General features: G+C 34.9%; 1 protein-coding gene across 1 annotated transcript in view; it reads left to right on the top strand.

Annotated features, from left to right (window-relative positions):
• Window positions 1–18,618, top strand: part of C14H1orf141 (chromosome 14 C1orf141 homolog) — a 41,795-nt gene extending 23,177 nt beyond the window's left edge. The window contains exons 5-9 of the mRNA XM_059377092.1: window positions 5,583–5,727; window positions 12,310–12,468; window positions 14,278–14,347; window positions 15,593–15,782; window positions 17,501–18,618. Coding sequence (XP_059233075.1) covers window positions 5,583–5,727; window positions 12,310–12,468; window positions 14,278–14,347; window positions 15,593–15,782; window positions 17,501–18,073 — 1,137 coding nt within the window. The 3' untranslated portion in view covers window positions 18,074–18,618. The remainder of the gene's footprint in view (window positions 1–5,582; window positions 5,728–12,309; window positions 12,469–14,277; window positions 14,348–15,592; window positions 15,783–17,500) is intronic.
• The last annotated feature ends 1,038 nt before the right edge of the window (window positions 18,619–19,656 follow it).

Genomic DNA, 19,656 nt, shown 5'->3' with positions numbered 1-19,656 from the left:
CAGTTACTTGGTAGAAATTCAGATTAGTGCTGACAATTTTATGTATATTTCTGTAAGTCCCAAATTCAAATGTATTTTAGGATTAAAAATATAAAGTCTTAAGGTGATTTTATCTTTGATATTACTATAACTTTATGTACAGAGATAATACAGAAAATAATATATTATTCTCTTGACAGTCCATACAGCAGAAATTTTTTACCAAGTATGATAAGGAATAACAGTTATCATAAAGTCAGTTAAAACAGGACATCATAAAAAACTCTACAAGCATAATTAAATATTTAATTTCAATTTAAAATATGAAAATACAAATCCATTTGTAATCTTTTCATGTATAGCCAAGATCATTTTTTTTGAGCATGCTATGGTTATTTAAATTATATAATTACAGTAACAATTAACCATAAACAGGTTTGGGACCAACAATACTGACTCTTTTTTTTTACTTAAGTATAATTGAAGTATTGAAGAGTAATACACAATGTGATTTGACAACAGTATTGACTCTTGATAACCATTTGAGCAGAGGTTCAAGGGCATCTTGAAAAGTAGTTGACTAGCCTTGAGCACTGCGCATGCCTTGGATATTCATTAAGTTTTATCCAGGATACTAGAAAAAGAAGTTAACTAGAGAATCAGCAAGGAAAGTCATTTAAAAGAGTTTCTTAGGACTCTGAAAAACAATCTGAGGGTTTTGAAGGGGTAGGGGGTGGGAGGTTGGGGTACCAGGTGGTGGGTATTAGAGAGGGCACAGATTGCATGGAGCACTGGGTGTGGTACAAAAATAATGAATACTGTTATGCTGAAAATAAATAAAAAATAAATTAAAAAATAAAAAAAAATTTAAAAAGGAGTTTCCTAGGTATTAATTAATTTATTACTAACCCTGATTATTGCTAACATGGAGGATGAAACATGAAGAAATACATACTTTGGACCATAATTAATGACATTATAATTTTTGTTGCATATTGCCACCTTTTATAATTTTTAAGAAGATTTACAGCATCCATTGTCTGGACTATTTTATCCTCAACTACATGTTTTATTTAGGTTCACATTTTTTAAAAAATATTTCAATAAATATATATTGTAACATCATAAGTTTACTCATAATAATAAATTTATTACCATCTTTTAGAAAAATGTAACATTTTAATTTTTAAAAATTAAATTGAAATATCCATATGAATATTAAAAATTAAATAATACAGAAAAGCTAATAAGAACACAAAGCACTTCCATCCTGTACTTTTTGTTCTAATTTTCCCTTTTTAAAGGTAACCATGTTTAACTTTTAGGAGGGTTTTAATTTCTCTTATGATTAACTCCATAATTTTAAAGAATGAGCTTCTACTACTATTTTTTTATTTATCTACTTTAAATATTATCTACTGAATAATCAGTAAAATATACTTAAATTAGCTTATTTACACTGCTCTACACTTCTCCCCATTTTTTCCTTCCTTTTTTTCCTCTTCTCTTTTTTTCTCTTCTTTTGTCTTCTTTCTTTCCATTTTCTTATTTTTGATAGTTAACTTTTGCACCTATAAAATATCTAAATATTTATTCTTTTGTTTCAACTTTAGTCATTAACTCCTATTCCCCTTTACATAAGATGAAGATTTTAGCAGTCCCATTCTTTTCTCCCACTCTCCTCCACACCTTCTTCCCCAAGTCAAGTATATATTTACTTTTACATTATTGAGGTCAATGATTGTATCAACTTGCAATTATGTTGGCACCCTCATGTTTTGTCTATAGGTTAATTCTAAAACTCAAAACTATAAATAATATCTATGTTACTGTGACATTGTAAATAATCATTCATTGCAGAACAAAGTAATGTGCTAGGATTATTGTTCTTCTCAATGAGTAAAATGTAAAGACAAAGGATCCCTTTGCTTATTCTCCATCACTTACTCAAAAAGCAATGCTATATGTTAGTCTGCCTCACATTGAGAATTTGACTGGAAACTTTTGTATTTTTTCCTGAATATTCTAGTTGGCTTTTTTTTCTTGTGGAGAATGATAATAATAGCAAACATCCATATAGTACTTATAGTACTTCTATAGTATATAAATGCATATATATCTGTATATATATATATGTATGTGTGTATGTGTGTGTGTGTGTATAATTTACATCTCCAACAACTCAATGAATAAGTACTATTTTTATTCCTATTTTATAGATGAGAAAGAAAGAGGCACAAAGAAGATAAGTAATTTGGCCGAGATCAAATTATAAAGAACAGAGCTAGGAAGAACCTAACAGTCTGATACATACTCTTTACCTCTAAGATATGCCGCCTCTGAAAAAGAAACATGTAACTTTCTCATTATATGTGGATACAGTCAAGCTTCCTTATTTGTTCTCTCTATTGAGTGGAATCCATTCCAATCTTCTTGGAGGAATTGTTCGTTGGAGTCCCGTGACTTTTGTTTTAAATTTGATCCATTATTCTTAAGCCTGCTCTGGAGTTGTCACTGGGTCATTCCATTCCTGGTTTAGTTGCCAGATTCTAGTACTCCATGTCTTATTTCTTCTTGGATTTCATCTTTATTTTCCTAGAATATTTCTTCAAGAAACTTCCCTAGAAATGTCATTTACTTATTTTTCCCATGTATATGAATGATAGTTTAGCTGAGTCAAATTATATGTTTAAAATTATTTTTTTCCCTAAACTTTGATGGCATTGCTCCACTGTTCTATGTCATTCAATGGTGCTAATGAAAAGTTTTCAGTCTTTTGTAAGTCATCTTACTTTTTTTTTTCTGTAATCTTCTAGAATCTTCTCTTTATTAATGTTGTTTTGGAATGGTCTAAGGATATGTCTGAGTGTGGTAATTTTACTTCAATTCATTCTGTTCAGTGTTCTATAAACTCCACCATAAATTCAAATGTCTTTCTTTAGGTCTCAAAAATGTCTTTCTGTCATTTCTTTTCCAGTTTCCTTTCCACTATTTTCTCTGTTCTCTAATGGTCAGATAATAGATTTCTTTGACTGATCTTCTATATTGCTATTCTCTTTTTTTTTTTTGTCTCTGAAAATTTGCCCTTTATTCTGATCTTTTTACTTCATTTTGGTTTGGTAATGACATTTTAAATTTCTTTCTTGTTCTTAGTTGTTTTTTTCTTTTCATAGTCTCCCATTATATTTGTTCTCAATGTTTTCTGAGGATATTAGAGTTCATTTTCTTAAGTTATTTTCTGTTTCTTGAATTATCCTCTCTTTTCTGTTGTTAGTGTTCCTTTTATTTATCATGATGGGTATTTCTGAAATTACTGATTTTTATTATATATGATAAATCTTCATTTATTCATATTTAAGACTGAAGATATGGGTTAATCTTTTTATGAAACTGCTATTAATTTTATAAATAAGCATTTCTTTAGAATTGAGAACCAGCTCTTCTGTGTATACACCAGAATTCTCAACCAGCTAGCTTTACTTTAGCATAAAAGGGCAGAGAGCAGGTAGTTTGACTGGTAGTCTGTATTTCAGATGCTAAAATGTAGAGAGTTTCATCCTGGGAACCAAACTCATATTAGCAGTAAGTTCAGTAGCAGAAGAGCACTTATTTTATCCTGGGATTAATTAAATACAATTTCCTATAACTTTGTATGTGGGCTAGAGTAAGTGGGAAATGGGGGAAGTGACAACTGGTTCAGAAATTCCAACTTTTATTTTCATTCTCACCCTAAATATCTGCCAATTTTAAGCCTGGAGTTTCATTGGAAAACAACTTTAATACCAAAAGATTCAAATACAATTGATAAATTCAATAACCATCTTTGATAAGACTACAGAAAATACTTAATATGATAAAGAATATCAACATAATTTTACAAATTATACGTATATAAAACTAATAACCAATTTCATAATTAATGATAATACATTAATCTATGGCATGGCAAGAGTGACACTTGTCACCATTATTATTTACAAATAATATTGTATTGTTTTAATGCAAGTACTGAGCAATGCAACTGGAAAAGATAATGGAAGTAGTAAAAGCTCTGGAGAATTCTGAGGCAGTATTGCTGAGTAAGTCCCTATTATACCATCCCATCTCAATGACTATAAACTCTAGACAAGATACTCACAAGACACACACACACACACACACACACACACACACACGTGTGCCTGCACACACAAGCCACCTGAAGACCCTAAAGAGTAAACAAAAGAAGGTGACAAAGAAAAAGCATAGAGCAAAGTTGAGAGCAAAGTTGCTATTTTTATGGCTTTTAGCTTGAAGGGTGGATGAAATTAGCACTGCATGGGGCATCTAAAACGCCAATGGAAAACTTATGTAATTTTCTGGCCAGAAGAGCTAGAGAGCAATGTTCAGGACAACTGAAGCTTTTACTCAGCCATCAGAAAGGATGAATACCCAACTTTTGCATCAATATGGATGGGACTGGAGGACATTATGTTGAGTGAAATAAGTCAAGCAGAGAAAGTCAATTACCATATGCTTTCACTTACTTGTGGAACATAAGGAATGACATGGAGGACATTAGGAGAAGCAAAGGAAAAGTGAATTGGGGGAAACTGGATGGGGAGATGAACCATGAGAAACTGTGGACTCTGAGAAGCAAACTGAGGGTTTTAGAGCGAAGGGTCATGGGGGGATGGGTGAGTCTGGTGATGGTTATTAAGGAGGGCTCATATTGCATGGAGCACTGGATATTGTACATAACAATGAAACTTGGACCACTGCATCAAAAACTAATATGTATTTTATGGTGACTTACACAATATAAAAAATAAAAATAAAAAAATAAGAAAGGTTAAAAAGGTTAAAAAAGGTTAAAAAAAAAAAATGAAGGAGGACTAATAGAAGAGAGCCAAAGATGGTAGGTAGCCCCTATCCAAGTCTCTCACTGACCCCTGAACCATGCATGTTTAGGGAGATTGCAGGCAACCCAGCTAAGGATATAACAACTGAACTGAGATTTGAGCTGCTGCTCCAAAGACAGAGGGCATTTTGAACCTGACCAAGCTAATTGTTAAAATAAAAACATCAATAATCTTTGTAAGGATAGAGTAGATCACCAAAATCTCCCTCTATATTAGACATCTAATAGTATCTGAGACACTAACCTAGGAAAGGCTAGATCACTTTTTCCTGTTTTCCCCTTTTACTCAGAAGTATACTGCTGCATCTACTCTATGTATGAGTAAAGTTTCTGTTTAAACTAAGAAGGCTTTTTTGGCTCAGTATTTGAACTTCACACTTTCCTTTTATTTGGAGAAATAAATTTTATATGTGAATATAATGGAGACAAAGAAAATAAAAGTTAGCAAGAAGTGTGAACATAGACCAATTTTTTAATTTCTGTGATTTGTTTCCTCCTCTATCAAGAGTTATTAACATTCATATCATAGGGGTGCTTTTGAGGATTAAGTGAACATTATATTTGGAAGTATTTAAAGAACCAAACAGCTGTTAGTTTTCATAATTAGATATGCCAAATGTGAATAATTAAATTTAAATTATTTATCAATATACCTGGAAAGGAATAATTTCTAAGGTAGTTTTCTATTTTCCCCGATGTTTAGGTGAAGAATGCTAACGCTTTGTGCTACTTACATCCACAGAATACACAACCATGTAGAAGAACACTGGGTCCTACAGTCATTTCTCCTGTACGCAGGATTCAATCCAAAGCTTATAAGAAGGAAAAAGACTCTACTTTATTTGCAGGTATATATTTTGCATTTTTATATGGAAATAGCTGAAAATTAACTGCATCTAACTTTAAGATATAAGTATTAAGAAAATTTTTAATTAAAGAATATCAGTATCTGATCATATCACCACATTATTTCTCTACTTAATAACATCTGAATGATGTTATTCATTCTATTACAAAATGGTAAAATCAAGATTCCTTAGTATGGTATATAAGATTTTTCCAAACTTCTATTCTGTCTCTTTATCCTCACTGATTCCAGTCACGATCTGTTCTGAATACTGTGTAATTTGATCCATTCTGGTCTCTATGCTCAGAACATATTTCTCCACCTGATAGATTCTTTTTTAAAGTTTTAATTTAATTTGATTTAATTTTATAATTTTTATTAACATATAATGTATTATTAGCCCCAGGGGTACAGGTCTGTGAATCTCCAGGTTTACACACTTCACAGCACTCCCCATAGCACATACCTTCCCCAATGTCCATAACCCCACCACCCTCTCCCTATTCCCCTACCCTGACAACCCTCAGTTTGTTTTGTAAGATTAAGAGTCCCTTATGGTTTGTCTCCCTCCCAATCCCATCTTGTTTCATTTATACTTTTCCTACCTCCCAAACCCCCCACATTCCCTCTCAACTTCCTCATTATCAGGGAGATCATATGATAATTGTCTTTCTCTGATTGACTTATTTCACTGAGTATAATACCCTCTAGTTCCATCCATGTCATTGCAAATGGCAAGATTTCGTTTCTTTTGATGGCTGCATAGTATTCCATTGTATATATATATACCACCTCTTCTTTATCCATTCATCTGTTGATGGACATCTAGGTTCTTTCCATGATTTGGCTGTTGTGGACATTACTGCTATAAACATTTGGGTGCATGTGCCCCTTCAGATCACTACATTTGTATCTTTAGGGTAAATACCCAGTAGTGTAATTGCTGGGTCATAGGGGACCTCTACTTTCAACTTCTTGAGGAACCTCCATGCTATTTTCCAGAGTGGTTGCACCGGCTTGCATTCCCACTAACAGTGTAGGAGGGCTCCCCTTTCTCCGCGTCCTTGCCAGCATCTGTCATTTCCTGACTTGTTAATTTTAGCCATTCTGACTGGTCTGAGGTGGTATCTCATTGTGGTTTTGATTTGTATTTCCCTGATGCCGAGTGATGTGGAGCACTTTTTCATGTGTCTGTTGGCCATCTGGATGTCTTCTTTGCAGAAATGTCTGTTCATGTCCTCTGCCCATTTCATGATTGGCTATTTGTTCTTTGGGTGTTGAGTTTGATAAGTTCTTTATAGATTTTGGATACTAGCCCTTTATCTGATATGTTGTTAGCAAATATCTTCTCCCATTCTGTCAGTTGTCTTTTGGTTTTGTTAACTGTTTCCTTTGCTGTGGAAAAGTTTTTGATCTTGATGAAATCCCAATAGTTCATTTTTGCCCTTGCTTCCCTTGCCTTTGGCAATGTTTCTAGGAAGAATTTGCTGCGGCTGAGGTCAAAGAAGTTACTACCTGTGTTCTCCTAAGGATTTTGATGGATTCCTTTCTCACATTGAGGTCCTTCATCAATTTTGAGTCTATTTTTGTGTGTGGTGTAAGGAAATGGTCCAGTTTCATTCTTCTGCATGTGGCTGTCCAATTTTCCCAACACCATTTGTTGAAGAGACTGTCTTTTTTCCATTGGACATTCTTTCCTGCTTTGTAAAAGATTAGTTGACCATAAAGTTGAGGGTCTATTTCTGGGCTCTCTATTCTGTTCCATTGATCTATGTGTCTGTTTTTGTGCCAGTACCATGCTGTCTTGATGATGACAGCTTTGTAATAGAGCTTAAAGTCTGGAATTGTGATGCCACCAACTTTGGCTTTCTTTTTCAATATTTCTCTGGCTATTTGAAGTCTTTTCTGGTTCCACGTACGTTTTAGGATTATTTGTTCCATTTCTTTGAAAAAAATGGATGGGATTTTGATAGGGATTTCATTAAACGTGTAGATTGCTTTAGGTAGCATAGACATTTTCACAATATTTGTTCTTCCAATCCATGAGCTTAGAACGTTTTTCCATTTCTTTGTGTCTTCCTCAATTTCTTTCATGAGTACTTTATAGTTTTCTGAGTATAGATTCTTTGCCTCTTTGGTTAGGTTTATTCCTAGGTATCTTGTGGTTTTGGGTGCAATTGTAAATGGAATTAACTTCTTAATTTCTCTTTCTTCTGTCCTGTTGTTGGTGTAGAGAAATGCAACGGATTTCTGTGCATTGGTTTCATATCCTGACACTTTACTGAATTCCTGTACAAGTTCTAGCAGATTTGGAATGGAGTCTTTGGGGTTTTCCACATACAGTATCAAATCATCTGCAAAGAATGATAGTTTGACTTCTTCTTTGCTGATTTGCCTTTAATTTCTTTTTGTTGCCTGATTACTGAGGCTAGGACTTCTAGTACTATGTTGAACAGCAGTGGTGATAATGGACATCCCTGCTGTGTTCCTGACCTTAGCGGAAAAGCTCTATTTTCTCCATTGAGAATGATATTTGCGTCCACCTGATAGATTCTTATTCATCTTTAATATTTGGGACACTACAGCTGTAATTAAAAGAAATTCTGACTATATATGGCTCAAACAACAAAGATATTTATTTATTTATTGTTTTAAAGATTTTATTTATTTATTTAAGAGAGAGAGAAGGAGAGAGAGAACAAGCAGAGGGAGGAGGAGAGGGAGAAGGAGACTCCCTGCTGAGCAGGGAGTCTGATGTAGGACTGGATCCTAGGACCCTGTGATCATGACCTGAGCCAAAGGCAGACACCTGAGCCACCCAGGCGCCCCAAAGATATTTATAATCTCAAATAATAAGCAGTCTATCAGTAAGGCAGCTCCAGGCTTGGTTAAGTCAGGAGCTTGATGGGATATATCCAGTCCTTCCATCTTTCCTCAAGTTTCTTAAAATGTAGCATGTCCTCCTAGACCTACTGTATGTTGTGGTGCCTACTATTCAAGATAACTTGTATGGGTAACAACATCCACTGAAAAAGAGAAAAGCTTTTTGGTCCGTTTGTAAAATGAGAAAAATCCTCCTCAAAACACTCTAGTAGACCTCCCCAGTTGTCTCCTTGGCTAGAATAGCTTAATGCACCCATATCTAAACCAATAAATCATTATCAGCTTAGATAAGGTTTTCAAACCTTTAACATGGTCCATATAAGATATATAATAATATATAGAGTCATATATTAATAATAAATAACATATATAAATATTATTTTATATAATAAATAATATATAATTTTCATATATTATATATAATATGATTCAGCTTCATGGTATCCTAATTGTCTTTTTCTCTGTTAGCTGTACTTGATTGTGGTACTTTAGTGTTTTGTGGAGTTATGACTAAGGACACACATAATACATTGTATTCTATTCTATTTAATTTTTTTTAATATTGGTCAAAAGATGCTAAATTAATTTAGTATCTAAACTGATAGGTTATAGCTCACATTTTGAAAAGCACAGGCTGAAATCATTTAAAGTTTCACTTCCTTGAGTTAGGAAGGAGCCCAGCCTCCCGTGAAATACACAAAAGACTTGGTTGTTTGGAGAAGGGTGAATAAAATAGAGTTCTATTAGCATAAAAGGGGGAAAGGGGACTGTTGAGTAAGCAACCCTCTTTTTACCACATTATTCCTATCTGCAGTGTTTCCTAATAGCAGGCTGTTCTACTCATTCAACAAAGCAAATTTCCCTTTATAAAATTTGTTGAGTCTCTCTACTGAAGAAGCATTATAGTTCTTTTACCAAAGTCCCAAATTAAGACATCTGGGAAATTTGGCAACATAAATACAAATTTATCTTGACCAAAGTTAATAACAAAAAGAAGAAAAATTCATTAAATTGAAACGAAGACATTTTACCCTAAACTCAAAGAAAATCTGCTACATATGACAAAATGAAGTAGTTTGAAAGAAGATTCCAGAAGTTGATTCACAATTCCATTTCCTAAAAGAAAGCAAGAGTATTTAAAAAGCGGGTAGAAGATATTCTGAAAATACTTCTATTAACCCCACCAGCACACATGCTCAAGGGAAAGGGGCTTGTTATTAATGATGGGTCACAGAAAGATGGAAAAACCTCCCCTCTCACTTTCCTCTTTGCAAATAGTCTAAATCTGTATTAGCAGTGTTTTGAGAGAAATGTAATGATCATACCTAGCCCTTTCTTTCTTTGGATTCCTAGTATTGCTTTGAATGTACTCAGAGGGAAAACCTCTAACTTAGATAAGCAAGGTCTTGAAAGGAGGGTTGACAACAGAAGAGATAAGATACAATTTCCTAGGAATCATCTTTGCAAGTATGAGTAATAGCCACAAGGATAAATGTGTAAAGAAAAAACATATGACCCCATAAAACAGCCCAAGAGCTATGAGGCCTTTCTTTGACTAAATGCCTCCTCAAACTGAATTGGTTACTCCAGACAGAGGTGAAGAACTCTAACCCATGTGGCTCTTCACACGTAGATGGACAGGGTGCCCACCACCATCACCACCGAATCAGAGGTTTGGTGAAGAGGTTTCACAGAACATACAGTTAACAGAAACAAATTTCCCCATTATGATTCAGGGCTCCAGCTCCCTTGCCAGCTTTCTTAGGCAGCTGGATGCCTGAACTCATAACATAAGGTAACACCAGGATTTGCCTATTAATTTCTAAGATGAGGATTTAACAGTATTCAGATAAACAAGGAGAGTGTCCAAAAATTTCCCTCTATTATTTTTGGACTAGCACCAAGCCTGGTTTTAAGTGTCCTGATTCAAAAGTGAGTAGATGGAAAAACAAGAACATGGGATTTTTAAAATATACTGTAGCAAATAAGGAGATAATTTAAAAGATAGCTAATGGTCACATTCTGATGGAAATTGTACCCCATGAAACAGGAGGAAATTTAGAGAATACTTGTTTTATATGCTCAAGAGTTTAAAGAATGTGAGGATTCTGTGAAACAAGATTCGAAGATATAAAAGATAATTGCCAAAAATGAAATGGTGCTGTCAGAGCTAAAAATATTTTTAAGGTAATTCACAGCCTAAAATTATGTTAAAAGAGTGAAGAGTAGAATAAACATTGGAGTAAACCAAATCAAAGATACGAAGGACAGGTTTAGGAAAATCACATAGAATGCAATGTGAAGGGACAGAACCATGACTGGATTAGAAAAGATAGTATACTGAGGGAACAAAACAGGTATCCAAACCTGAAATAACCAGTGTGTTTGAAAGAGAAAACAGAACAAAGGGATTAAGTTTGCTGAAAAAGAGCATAGGAAAACTATCTTGAAATAATGGAAGTTCTCAATATCTTGATTTTGTTGATGCTTACATGACTCTATTTGTCAGAATTCATCAAAATATACATGTAAAATGCATACACTTAATTGTATGCAAATTACACTTCCATAAGTTAGGTTAAAAAAGAAAGCAAGAGACTAACACTGCAGAAGTCTAAAACACCAAAAATAAGATAACCTAGGGGTGCCTGAGTGGCTCAGTCGGTTAAGTGTCCAATTCTTGGTTTTGCCTCAGATCATGATCTCGGGGTCATAGGAGAGTCCTCGGCCCTGCATAGGACTCTGCATTCAGCACAGACTCTGCTTGATGTTTTCTCTCTCTCCTTCTGCCAGTGCTCCACCTCCCTGCTTGCACTCTTGTGCACGCTCTTTCTCTAAGTAAAATCTTTTTTTAAAAAAAAGATTTTATTTATTTATTTATTTGACAGAGATCACAAGTAGGCAGAGAGGCAGGCAGAGAGAGAGGAAGGGAAGCAGGCTCCCCACTGAGCAGAAAGCCTGATGTGGGGCTTGATCCCAGGACCCTGAGATCATGAACTGAGCCGAAGGCAGAGGTTTTAACCCACTGAGCCACCCAGGTGCCCCTCTAAATAAAATCTTTAAAAAATAATCTACTATATCTAAAATGATCTGGAGATTATTAAATAATAATCTAAAACAACCTGGGAAAAGAGTTGTATAAATGCAATAAATATTAATGCTCCATTTAAAATACAAAATAGGGTTAGTTTTAAAGTCAATGATAGTTAAACATATAACATAATTTATCAAATTCTGTGCTTCTCTCTGTGCATTCTTAGTGAATTCCTTGGTGTTTTCTTCCAGCCCATTAATTCTCACTTTTGTGATGTAATCTAGAGTTATATTATTTATTTTCAAGATTTCCAAGATTTTTTTATATTGAGTTTTTCCTTCTTCAGCCTGTTTTCATCTCACAATATCTTGGGTTTTTTATATGAATATTTTTCATTCATATTTTTAAAGTTCCTAGACATATCACATTTTGTCAAATCTAAGATGTCAACAATTGACACTGTCGAACTATGACATGATGCTAATATACACCTTAGAATTTTAAAGTTGTTTTTAGATTCTTCTATTTAATTTTATTACTGAATTTATCTTCTACTTGTTAACTTTGTTGACTTTCTTAGCTTTATTATTTTCCATATGTTTTACAATTTTAGAAGTTTCTCTCTTTGCTTCCAGTTACTCACTTCACCTTACTCCTTCCTTTCAGAACTTTTGCAGTTGCTGCCACTCAGACTTCATGGCCCTCAGGCTGATCCAGATACTAGAGTTGTGAATGGAGCTCCCCTGCCAGGGAAATACTGGGGATATGGCAGATCCAGTTATCATGCGCCGAAGTGGTTTAACTTACTTAGCTCCTGGTTACCAAGTTGGCCCTGGGAAGAAGTGATTTTTCACAAACCAGGGAACCTCAACCCAGCCCCTTATTTCTATCAGTGGACCTGTCTCTCTACTTGCCCTTCCCATTTCTGTAAATGGTTTTAGCTGAGGCTAAAACCTAGGTATCATTCTTGATTTCTCTATTTTCCATATCCATCCATGAGTCAGTGTAGTTGGATCAACCCCCAAAATATAACGTGAAGCTGGCCGTTACCCAGATTCCCTCTGCTACAGTCCTTGTCTAATCCACCAACATGTCTCATCTAGACCACAGCAACAGCCTTCTAACTGGTCACTTCACTGCTACTATTGCTATCCACATTCTTCCATGCCTCCAGACTGTCCATCTCAGATCAGGCAGAATGATGTTCCTAAAGCATAAATCAAACTTCTTTCTTATTCTGCTTAAAACCCTCTAAATGATCTCTGTCATAACCAGATTAATGTCCTAAGTTTTCTGTATGCCTTATGTGCCTCTATATGATTTGGCCTCTGCTACCTCTCTCATCTCATCTTTCTCCACGCTCCCCCCTCATTCACTACACTCCAGCAATATTGGCCTTTCAGTTCCTTCACCATTCCCAACTGATTTCATGCTGCGATCTTAATACTTGCTGTTTCCTCTGCCTAGTAGTCTGTTTTCCCAAAGCTTCACCTGTTGCATCTTTTCTCAGACTTGAACTCAAATATCTCCTCCTAAGAGAGGCCTCTATAGCCACCATATGTGAGGTGCCATGTTTATTTATTTTCATAATACTTACAATTGGTTGAAATTATTTTATGTATTTATTTGTTGGTTTATTTGCTTGGTTGTTGACTGTTTCCTTGTGTTGGAATAGGGCTTCTGTGGTAACCTGTTATACTGAAATATTGATCCTTCAGCCTTCAAGAGTGCTGTGTTGGCCTTATGTCAGTCTGGCCACAAAGTGTACTCAAGTGTTTATCCCAGTGTACTGTATATAGAATATTAATTAAAATGTTTGCCATGGGGGCACCTGGGTGGCTCAGACAGTTAAGCATCTGGCTTCAGCTCAGGTCAGGGTCTTGAGGTCCTGGAATTGAGTCCCTATCAAGTAGGGCTCCCTGCTCAGTAGGGAGTCTGCTTCTCCCTCTTTATCCCTCTCCTTCTTTTCCAGCCTCTGCACACACACTCTCTCTCCCTCTCAAATAAATAAATAAAATATTTAAATAAAAATAAAAAAATAAAATGTTTGCCATGCTGTGGAAAATGTTGGGAAACATTGAACTAGAATACAAACTACTCGAGGACAAGAGAAAAGTTGAATTTACTGCTAATAGCATATGTGTCTGGGAACACTTCTAAGAAACTAGAGAAATGCTAGAGTGTCCGCTAAGCATACTTGGAAGAGTTCAACCCTGGACATCTCCTTCATGCCAGATGGCAAGATCTGCGTGACTTCTGCTAATTAACCTCCCTCTTTACCAATAGTGTTTAACCATCTGAGGCTTCCTACTGGCTAATAATGACTTTGCATCTTGGAAAGATTTAAAAATTTGGGAATGTCTTTCACAAAAATCTCCAAGGCCAGTTTTATGTTTGATTTGTCTAAGCCAAACATTAGATCCTTGACCTCAGTCTTTTCCAGTTCTGTGTGGTCCACTTAAGTTCTTACTTTAAAAAAAAAAAAAAAAAGTTCTTACTGAGTAGCTACTGCAGATCAAACCCTATACCAGGTCCTTTCCAATATTGTTTTACATTGTAAAATATTTTATACAAGATTATTTCTAAATGCCATGATATGTGAGTGTCTTTTATGAAAATCTTTTATAATTTCAGCTCAAACTGAAAAAAATCCTGGGGAATCATTTGATCTGGCTGGTCACTCAGAAGATTATGTCAGTAAAAGGTAATTTATTTTAACATTTTTATAATTTTATTGTGTTCAGTGATGTTTCTTATAGGAAGAGTTCTGCCTTTTCTTTTTTAGTAGACCAGAATGCATTTATTCAGGCACAGTATTAAGATTTAGGCCTACACTGCAAGCCAGTGACTGGTCTAAGAGTGCTCTACTAGTCAGCAGCACATTTATACCTTGAACTCACACTCTATCCATTTCAAGTTCACAAGCAAATGGAAAGAGGAACATGCAAAAATGAATGGAGAGACTACAACTGTGTTTTTCTAGTAGAGACAAGTTTAAATACACTACAATATGGATGTAAGAAAAGTAGCTTTGTAGTCTTGTATAAAGTACTGATCTTTCTCATTAGATCCTCAGAGTAAAATCTTGTTAACCTTGCATGTTTTACACTTTGGAGCAATAATGTACAGCCTCTCTAAGTTTATCTCAGTCCTTCTGTTTCTTTCTAAGATGGTATCTGAGTATATGAACGAGATGTTCACTGGACTTTGTGACATTGAGGAAAAGGTACTTGAGTCAGTATCTTGGTTAATGCCCTTGTATTGCTGGTTTCATTTCTAGGTGTTCTGTGGCTGCCGACATCTGTAGTTCATGAATATATGGTCTGTTCTCTCTAAACTTGGATTGGGTCCACTCTCAACTCATTAGTGTGGTAGAACTCTCTAAGCCTCCCATCATGACCTTCATCTTCCCCTAGACAACCTATACCTCACTCATGCCAGGCCTTTGACATAGGCTTCCTCACCTCTCAAATGGCAACCACCTTGGTAAGCCTAAACTCAGTGTCCATGTCCTATGTGAACCAAAGGAAATCTGTAATGAAAACTCTATCTTCTTTCTGCCTATAACCATCCCATACCATTGCATTCTGTTAACAAAGCTGGGGCCACCCTTTGTCGTCAGGAAGCTGCTTCGCAAAGCACCTTTTCCCCAGAATCTCAACAAATGGCAAATATCTCTCTACCTTTGTATAATATTCACTCTACACAGTATACCTCCTCCATACTCAAAAGTCAAAGAAGCATACATATTACTACTGTATTGCTTCCACCCCTGCTTTTACTATTTCCCTCCTACAAGGCTGGAAGGAATTGTCTTATCATGTTGAAAGTGTATGGCTGAGGATTTGGGGTAAATGCTGGCAGTGACCCTGAGGGATCAGGGAGACAAGAACTGACAAACTGAAATCAACCCTATCATTATGTATGCTGCAATTGTGTTCATTTTCAGAAGAAAATCTGCCCCACAGATGGATGATTTTAGCACAGAAGAAAACAAAACCATCAAAAATCATCAATTAAGTGATTACTGTTCTATAAGAAAGAAAAGCTTGCTTCCCTTGTGCTTTGAGGATGAGCTGAAAAAGCCAAATGCCAAGATAATCAACACTAGTCCACCAAAGACAGTAACTTCTCATGTGGTAATAATATCTACTATTGTTCAGTAAATATGTGTATAATTACTGCTTGTAGGAATCTTAAATTCTAGTGACTGGAATCTTTGACAAATCCTTTTAACTTTTCAGTTTCAATTGCAAAGTAACAATACTTAGATTCTTAATGCTCTTTTTAGAACTGCCACCACAAAAGTGGGAATTCCTTTGCATCAACTATAAGTTTTGTGTTTTTCTTTATGAAGAAGGCTTTATCATTTTTTTGATTATAAAAGAAAAATGGTATTTTCAAAGTGACTGCATTATATTTCACTTTTCTAACAGTCTATTTTAGCTATTTGAACCAGAAAATACATCCATTGAAGGATATTTGATAGCTCACAGAATCTCTGGGAAGGCTGGAGAGACAATCTGGCTTGAAAACTATACGGTCAGGAGTCACCCAGCTACAACCCCAGACTGCTCCACTGGGACCCATGCTTTTGTTATGGAATTAATGACTTTGATTCTGGGCAGGACATACTATTTCTAAGATCTTTGCCACTCCTGCTCTTCAAAGCAGATATATCTGCTACCATTCTCACTAGAGTGGTTTTCACAATAGCTAACTTTTCCCAGTGCTTGCTTTCTCTGAACTGAAGACTATCTCAGGTGTATCTGATTGGCAGAGTCTAAGTCACATGCTTATGCCCTAAACTCAAGGGAAGCTAATAAAGCTAGTTTCTGCCTCTGTGTAAGATTTATAACGAAGAACATTTCCAGAGGTGTTGGACAGACCAAAAAAATGATGAATCTCTACTACCGAGGTTAAAAAGGTGACATTGACATCCCAGTGGATTGCAAAACTAGATCTTTCATTATCTTTAGGAATTATAGACAACAATATATCTTTCTGATGTACAGTTAGATGATCCTGGTTTCTTCATTAATTATATTTCTAAAGGAAAGGTGGTAATCACTGACTTAAAGTTTGCAAAGTAAACACTGGTAATAGGAATATTTGACCAGCTTCTTTGGAGTTAATCTTTTTGCCCTATAATGGAAATATGGGAAAGAGTTGCTATCACTGTGAAAAAATAGTTTATTTTTTCAAGTCAGCCTATTACTCTGGCTATTTTATTCTACAAATATAGAGTGTTTTTATGTGCTAAGTAAGGGTTGGAGTACTAGAATAAATAAAATATTATAAAGATACTTTTTATATTCTTGGAATTATTAGGATATCCAGACTTTGTAATTTTGGTTATAATTAGTTATGTCTCTTAAGATCTTTGGCTTAATTCATTTTTTTGGTGGTATGCTTCTTATTTCTGAACATGGGAACCTAAGAAATGCCAGAACAAAAAAAAAAAAAAAAGGAAAGAAAGAAAGAAAAGAAAAGAAATACCAGAATAATGTTCCATCCCACCAACTATCCTATTTTCCAATGACAACATCTCACACATCTAAGAAATGTATTGATTTGTTCATATCTCACTTTATTTAAAAAAAAAATTGTAGGAGGCCAAAAGTTCAGATTTTACCCCTATCATCTCAACAGAATATTAAGAGAAGGAAGTATGTCATATACAAGTACATATACAAGTACATCTTTTTTGTGTTTTTCAGTACCATTCTTGTTCATATTTTAAAAAATCTCTGTAATCATTTTTAGAATATTTTACCATTTTATTCTCATGTTTAAAAATATATATAGCCTTCTTGTCACACTAACAAGACTAAGTACTCTTTTCTTTAATCCACAGGAACAAAATGACACAAATCCCATAATTTTCCATGAGACTGGATATGTACAAATGTTACTTTTGACAAAAAATAGGCTTCCTCTCCATTGTATGGAAAAGGAAAACATTTACCCATATAAGAGAGCAGATTTTGTTTTAGAAAGAAATTATGAAATCCTCAAATCTTTAATTAGTGATCAATTTATTATATCTTCCAAACCTAAAAGAATTATGCCTACAACATGGAAAAGAGATATACAAGCAATATCTTTTGAAGTGGGCCGTAGAGTTGTAGAGGGTAAACTAAGGAAGAAAACTAATAAGCAGACACTTGAAAACATATCCTGGAGTAAACTCTATAATTTCTCACAGACTTTTTCCAGCCTAACAAAAAAATTTGTTGGCTTCTTTGATGGAAGTGTTATTCAAGAAATGAGTGCTAGACATGGCAACTTTGAAAGAATGTTTTCTACAATAAAACCAAGGAGCAAATTCAGTGCCTCACCTGTCAAACATCGCTCAAAGCCTTTAAAAAATATACTCGAAGTCCATAAATTAAATAATGTAACACCAATGGATGATTTGTTAAACTAGTGAAATGAAAATTACACACCTCAAAAAATATTATATAGAGCAATATTTAAGTAACAAAAAGCAAATAACGAAGTTCCAAGATCATTGACGAAACTCTTACCAAAATAATGTGTGAACGGATGGTGTAAGAAAGCAAAACATTGACATAGGAACTACAAGCCAACAGTCTTCTGTTCAAGAAAAGCCAACATTTTTAGTAAATAAAAGGACAAAATTAGGAAATAATTATCAACAAGAAAAACTAGTTCATGAATTTTTATGATCTAAATTAGATTCCTCAATCGTCAGCATTTCTATGGTCAAGTCTCATTTGGGACCAAGAATGACACAGACTGTTTCTGGAAATTGGCTGTTTGAAGACAAATAACACCAATAACCTTTCTTAATAATTGGGTATCAGATAAGACAAATGTACCATTAACTTGATGCATGTGGAATTAATTATATATCAGCATTTTGGATAATCATTGGAAAATAGTATTACATTAGCAATTCATGCAATTTTAAAAAAACAGTAAAATTTAAAATAACTTTTTGTTAGTTGACACTGGAACTTCATTGCCTTTTCAAAGTATAACTTTGACTTTTTTCAGAACTGTTAAATAATTTAAAAGAATAACTTATCCTTAATAAGCTAAAGTCCTATAAAGAATTGAACATCATGTGTGTTATTATATTGCTATTTTACTGTTTCTCATTCACCCAAACAGTAAAAAGGCAGAACTCAAGTTAGACACAAGTTGGATTTCAAAAGTTAATTTTTAATCCATATGTTTAAAAGATTTTTTAAAAATCTGAACTCTTAATATGTGAGGAGATGTAGTTTTAATTAGAAACATTTATGTTAGGGGAAGCCTTTGGGGGCCTTTGGCAACTTTGGCAACTTTGGCAAAGGTGAGGACATAAATTTTTTCAGGTTCCTGTTTCTGCTTCCGATTTTCTTTACTGTGTGCCAAGGCTCCTCTTGTGCACCTCTTCCCAAGGAGGGTTAGGTTTTGGCTCTAAAACAATCACCATGGGGGAGGGGTTGGGGAAGGGGTGCAATTGGAAACTGTTAATGAGGGAAGAGCAAGGGTAAAAGTCTTTGAGGTAAGATGATGGGCTCAGGTATGAAGGAGGTAGAGGAGGAACATACAAGCTTTCCTGGCTCTTTATACCTTTCTTCAGGTTACTGGAGGAGAAGCAGCAGTAGCTCAAAGTTATGAAGTCATCTTTCTCTTTTCCAGCAAGTAGGGGCTGACCCTCTAGTTCTCTTGGCTTGGTGTCATCCAGTCTTCTCACCACCCCCCACTCCCACCCCATCCTGCTTTTCCCTCCTCCCCGGCTCACTGCAAAGCAAAATAGTTTCCCTAACTACACTGCTGGCTCAGAAAATAAAATGCTTTTTTAAAACTCTTTTTCAAAAACTATCAACAATAAAAATAACGAGAAATAGAAAATGTACCTAATAATATCACAAGTAATGATGGTAGTTTTTCTTGATACTCATTGTAAGATAAAGACATATGAAACTTGAATATGGTATACATGAGTAAACCTGGGGAAAGAATGTAAACTGAGCCTCAGGTTACTGCAAGCCCCAC

Source organism: Mustela nigripes, chromosome 14, assembly GCF_022355385.1.
Source record: "Mustela nigripes isolate SB6536 chromosome 14, MUSNIG.SB6536, whole genome shotgun sequence".
NCBI classification, from domain to species: domain Eukaryota; kingdom Metazoa; phylum Chordata; class Mammalia; order Carnivora; family Mustelidae; genus Mustela; species Mustela nigripes.
This window is presented reverse-complemented; position numbering and strand designations above follow the sequence as displayed.